We start from the raw sequence: 6,566 nt of genomic DNA on the forward strand, positions 1-6,566 counted from the left end.
ATCGAGACCATCCTGGCTAACATGGTGAAACCCCGTCTCTACTAAAAATACAAAAAATTAGCCGGGCGTGGTGGTGGGTGCCTGTAGTCCCAGCTACTCGGGAGGCTGAGGCAGGAGAATGACGTGAACCCGGGAGGCGGAGCTTGCAGTGAGCCGAGATCGCAGCCACTGCACTCCAGCCTGGGCAACACGGTGAGACTCCATCTCAAAACAAACAAACAAACAAAAAACATTTTTTTTAGGACAACTTAAAATGTTTTATATTTGGGGATTTTAATGGACTTAAAGCACTTAAGGGGTTTCCTTACAATAAAAATTTTAACATGATGGTAAAAATGTTAATTCACCAATAGGCCCCATTCCTCTAGTACCTCTTGCCTGCCATGTTAACCCTGAGAGTTGTGGACTTAATCTCTTTTGTTGAGGAGTCAAGTTCTGTTGGAATGAAAGAGAAACACTCCATGGAGCACAGTAAAGATCTATTCCATTCCATGATCTCCTTTCACTTCTCCCCATTTATTATCTCTTATCTACTGCAGTGACTGTTTTTAATTTAAAATGTTTACAATTTGCTATTAGCCAAAAAGAAGCTATTTCTGCATCTAGGGATATTGTACATCACTAACGTAATGAGTGACCATAAAATACAATACTCAGAGAGAACATTGCTTATAATAGAACGTCTTTTTAGCTGCTACATTTCCCTTTTTTTTTTTTTTTAGAGTATATATAGATTTAACAATTTTGAATGTGGATTTAGTTTAAAATTCAGTACATCATTTAAGCAAACTTTGTCCACTTATGATTTCAAAAATATTTATTTGGAAAGCCTCCCTAAAAACTTTTTTAAACTATATGTTTTTTCAGCCATCAAGTTTTCTTATTGAGTATGAATTCTTAATACCGCCAAGCCTCAAACCAGAAATTGATATTCCATCACTCTCAGAACTGAAGGAGTTATTAAACCTAGTGCCAGAAATAATAAACTATGTAGATGAAAGTGAAAAGCTTTTCGAAAGAGGTGAGAATTAATTTTAAAATGTATTACTTGTAAAAACCACTTAAGAATGTTTGTTACATAGGTTCTTGTTTATTAAAATTTTTCTGAACCTCCAGATTTTGTAAAAATGTTCTGCAAGTTATATGTTGAAATCTCAGTATTACTTTTGATGAGATTATTTTCTCACTGTCATTTTCTTGTTGTTGTTGTTGTTGTTGAGACAGAATTTCGCTTTTGTTGCCCAGGCCAGAGTGCAATGGCAAGATCTTGGCTCACCACAACCTCCACCTCCTGGGTTCAAGCGATTCTCCCGCCTCAACCTCCCAAGTAGCTGGGATTACAGGCATGCACCACCAGCTAATTTTGTATTTTTAGTAGAGACGGGGTTTTACCATGTTGATCAGGCTGGTCTTGAACTCCTGACCTCAGGTGATCTGCCCACCTCGGCCTCCCAAAGTGCTGAGATTGTAGGCATAAGCCACCACGCCCAGCTGTCATTCTCTTTATATGACTTCCAGGTTTGAAACTTCTCTGAAATTTAACCATTTCAAGATAATTATACAAATAAAACTAAAACACCTATGACTATACACATTTTTTAAAGAGTTGTTTTCTTATAAACAATAAAACATTATTAACTTCTATACTGACAATAGTTAACTATGGAGAGGCTCACAATAAAGAGCTCAGAGTAAGGATTCGTGGAGTCGGTGACTAGGAGAGTCATAACTTAGAACTGAGGTGGTTTCATCCCATTTAGTCTTAGTAAATATTATTGAGTTATTTTTAATGACAGTATGAGCCCAAATATTTAACTGCCCTCTCATAAATTTCATTTAAAATGATCAATGAAATATAATATCATGGAAGAAAGGAAGGGGGATCTGTGATATCAATTGAGAACAGGGATGCTTGCCATGAACAGACCACAGACTTGAAGGAATTCTTACAGTTAAAACTAAATTAGGGAATTACTGTTCAGCCTACAAATCAAAGCAAGGGAATGAAAAGCCAACCTGGGAAAGTAGATCAACTCCATACCAGAACTTGCAAATATAGTAGATCTCAAAATGCAGGGTGGGCCATAGGCTTATTGGCAGGACAAAAATCTCAGCTCCATAAATGCTAATGTAAAGGACAACAAATGACTTTACTGAGTGATTACACTGTTAAACTCCCAACCTTCACTTGACTTGGCTGCTGTACTAAGTAAAACAGAGTCACTGCCACAGAGGACTTCTAACAAGGAAAGTTATACACACTATTGAAAGTTCAGGGGGTAGGCAGTGTTCCAGCTACCTTTGGGTTGTGATAACAATAAAACTGCTTAGTACAGCAATAAAATTGCCTGCTACAGGGATATCTCCAGCCATAACTCCCTTCCTATTTCCCATGCTCAAAGTATAAGGAAAACTATATGGATTTGCCTACTCTGAACATTCAATAAAAATGGAATCATATAATATGTGATCTGTGACTTATTTCACTTAGCATAATATTTTCAAATTTATTGACATTATCCAATGTATCAGTACTTCATTTTTATGGCTAAACAATATTTCATTGTATGACTATAACACATTTTGTCTATCTGTACATCTGTTGACAGATACTTAGGCTGTCCTTTTAGCTTAAAAGTAATCCTGCTGTGAACATTCATGTACACGTTTTTGTCCACACATGTTTTCATTTCTCTTGGATCTATACCTAGGAGTGGAATTGCTAGATCAAATGGTAATTCTGTGTTTAACTTTTTGAGGAATTGCCAGACTGTTTTCCAAAGTAACTACACTATTTCATTCCCACCAACAATGTGTGAGGGTTCCAATTACCAACATCCTCTCCAAAACTTGTTATTATATAACTTTTTTATAGCCATCCTACTAGGTGTGAAGTGATATCTGATTGTGGTTTTAATTTGCATTTTCCAGATGGATAAGGATGTCAAACATCTTTTCACATACTGTTGGCCATTTGTATATCTTCTTTGGAGAAATGTCTACTCAGATCCTTTGCCCATTTTAGTTGGGTTATTTTTCTTTTTATTATTGAATTATAAGCTGTCTCATTTGTTTTTGTTTCTCAATTCCTCCTTTTCTGCTTGGGATTACTTGAATTTTTTAAGGAAGTGTTTTTGTGACAAAATTGTACATACCTCAAGTGTATAACATATTTTGATGTACATGTACATTGTGAAATGTTTACCATAAAAAAGGTAATTAACATATCATCAGCTCATAGTTACTTTTTGTATGTGATGAGAATACTTAAGATCTACTTTCTTAGTAAATTTAAAGTGTACAATGCATTATTATTAACTATAGTCACCATGCTGTATGTTAGGTCTCTAGAACCTATTTATCTTATAACTGAAAGTTTATACCCTTTAACCAACTTCTCCTCATTTCCCCTACACCCTAGCCCCTGGTAACCACTCTTCTATTCTCTGTTTCTATAAGTTTGGCTTTTTAGATTCTAAATAGAAGTGGTAATATTAGGCAGTATTTGTCAATACCTAATTTTTTGAGAGTTTTTATCATGAAAGGGTATTGAATCTTGTCAAATGCCCTTTTGCATCTACTGAGATGATCATATGGTTCTTGTCCCTCACTCTATTAATGTAGTGTATCACATTTATTGATTTGCATATGTATCCTTGCATCTCAGGGGGAAAAAAATCTCACTTGATCATGGTATATAATCCTTGTAATAGGCTGTCAAATACAATATACTAGTATTTTGTTGGGGATTTTAAATTATTTTTAGAATTCTTATTTTTTATTGAATAATCATGGTTTTAAAATTTTTTATCCTTTGGATATGGTATATTACATTGAGTTTGGGATTTTCAATCAACCTTGCATTACTGCAATAAATCCCACTTTTTTTTTACCAGATTATTAATTTTGTGTCAATATTCATAAGAAGTATTGGTCTGTAGTTTTATTTTCTTGCAATGTCTTTGTCTGGTTTTGGTATCAGAATAATATGGGTCTCATAGAATGACTTAAGCATCATTCACTTTACTTCTATTTTTAGGAGTGACTGAATAATTGATGTTGATTTTTAAAAAATGTTTAGTGGAATTCATCATTGAAGGCAACTGAGCAAGCTTATTGCTTTGTGAGTAGTTCTTGATTACCACAGAATTATATTTTATGACAAAAATACATAGATATATAGTTTTAAAAAACTAGGTAGATAAATTGTCCCACAGTCACTGAAGCTCTGTTCATGTTTTTTTTCATTCTTTTTTTATTGTTGAGATGGGGTCTCACTATGTTGCTCAGGCTGGTCTTGAACTCCTGGGCTCAAGTGATCCTCCCACCTTGGCCTCCCAAAGTGCTAGAATTACAGGCATGAGCCACTGCACCTGGCCTCTGTTCATTTTTATTCAATTTTTTTCTTATTGTTTTTCAGATTGGGTAATTCCTGTTGCTCTGTCTTCAATTTCACTGACTCTTATGTCACCTCTAGTTTTCTGTTAAGTTCATCCAGTGAATTTTTTATTTCAGATATTCTTTTAAAATTTCCATTTGTTGTTTTTTATAGTTTCTCTTTCACTGCTAAGAATGTCTATTTGCTCATTCATTACAACCATATTTTTCTTTACATCCTTTAGCATAGTGATTACTATGTTATGTTATTATTGCTTTCAAATCTTTGGATACTAATTTCAAAATCTGAGTCATCTCATGGTTAGTGTCCAGTAACATATTTTTTGTAGAGAATGAGTCACATGCTCCTGTTTCTTCATTTTACTAAATGTATTTGGATTGTATCCTGACATTGCACCTGATACATTACAGAAACTAGTTTGCTATGTTCCTTTGAAGAGAGTTGACTTTCTCTGTTTGTTTTAATAGGCTGTTAACTTAGCTGAACTCAAACTGTAAACTTTGTCTCTACTATGGTGGGAAAGAGCTGAAATCTTTATATAACCTTAGCTGATATGCTTTCAATCTGCCCCATACATGTGTAGTTCAGGGATCATCCAGAGATTTATTAAGCAGAGTTGATACATAGAGTTTGGGGCTCCTCCTCTGTTGCTCTCTACTTTCCTGGTTTTCTTCCTTTATCTTCCAGCTGCTGTGGTAACCCTGAACTCTAATTCAGGTAGAACTGTCCTCTAATTCTTCAAGATAATAAGACTGCAGATTTTTATCCAAGTTCTAGTTGACCCAGCTAGTACCAAATATATCATCCCTTCAAGTGAAAAGCTGTAAAAATGGGAAATTTACTCAGTATCAATTTGCTTTCCATTTCTGCATGCTTTAGACTGTAGTACCTTCAGATAGTCATTTTACATATTTTGTTGAGAGCTATAAATGCTATCTACAGGAAGATTGGTCCAATAGGAGCTATTGCTAGAAGTAAAACTCCATTCTGCTTTATATACCAGTTTAAAAAAATTTTTTTTATCTCCTAGGATTCTATTAATATCTCTGAACTGTAGATGAATATTTCTTCCCCTTCTCCTCACTTTATATATTTTATAGATGGCTACTGTCATTCTATAGGATTTAGAGGGGAGAACTAATATATGTGTTTCTTGCTTTCTTGAAACAAAAGCCAGATAATTTTGAAAGAAATCAATTATAACCTCATTTGAAACATAGGTTAATCTAATTAAAGCTAAGATCTTAGAGATTTCTAAGATCCCCAAGATCTCAGCTTTAATTAGATTAATCTGTTTGAAAGGGAGAAAGTTTTGGTGAAAAAATATGCTAAATTTCTTGTTCTAAAAATAGGAGAACTGAGATGTAGCCTTTTTTAATTGATAAAGATTGAAATGCATATATTATAAAATTAATGATAATGCATTGATTTAAAATAAGATATTCTCAGCCCAAAAGTTTCTTAAGCTGATAAGCAACTTCAGCAATGTCTCAGGATACAAAATCAATGTGCAAAAATTGCTAGCATTCCTATACACCAACAACAGGCAAGCAGTTTGTATGGAACCAAAAAACAGCCCAAATAGCCAAGACAATCCTAAGCAAAAAGAGCAAAGCTGGAGGCATCATACTACCCAACTTCAAACTATGCTACAAGGCTCCAGTAACCAAAACAGCATGTTACTGGTACAAGAACAGACACATAGACCAATGGAACAGAACAGAGAACTCAAATAAGACCACACACCCACAACCATCTGATCTTTGACAAACTTGACAAAAACAAGCAATGGGGAAAGGACTCCCTATTTAATAAATGGTGCTGGGGGAGCTGGCGAGCTATATGCAGAAAAGTGAAACTGGACCCCTTTCTTACACCATATACAAGAATTAACTCAAGATGGATTAAAGACTTAAATGTAAAATCCAAAACTATAAAAATCCTAGAAAAAAATCTAGGCAATACCATTCAGGACATAGGCATGGGCAAAGATTGCATGATGAACACGCCAAAAGCAATTGCAATAACAGCAAAAATTGATAAATGGGATCTAATTAAACTAAAGAGCTTCTGCACAGCAAAAGAAACTATCATCAGAGTGAACAGACAACCTACAAAATGGGAGAAAATTTTTGCAATCTATCCATTTGACAAAGGTCTAATATCC

The 6,566-nt window shown here is 34.6% G+C and overlaps 1 protein-coding gene across 1 annotated transcript in view; it reads left to right on the forward strand.

The window, feature by feature from the left end:
- LOC105548445 (chromosome unknown open reading frame, human C9orf84) overlaps positions 1–6,566 on the forward strand; it is a 110,984-nt gene that overhangs the window by 35,834 nt on the left and 68,584 nt on the right. Inside the window, exon 7 of the mRNA XM_011992463.1 lies at positions 868–1,021. Coding sequence (XP_011847853.1) covers positions 868–1,021 — 154 coding nt within the window. The remainder of the gene's footprint in view (positions 1–867; positions 1,022–6,566) is intronic.

This window comes from Mandrillus leucophaeus, unplaced genomic scaffold, assembly GCF_000951045.1.
Source record: "Mandrillus leucophaeus isolate KB7577 unplaced genomic scaffold, Mleu.le_1.0 Scaffold410, whole genome shotgun sequence".
NCBI lineage: Eukaryota > Metazoa > Chordata > Mammalia > Primates > Cercopithecidae > Mandrillus > Mandrillus leucophaeus.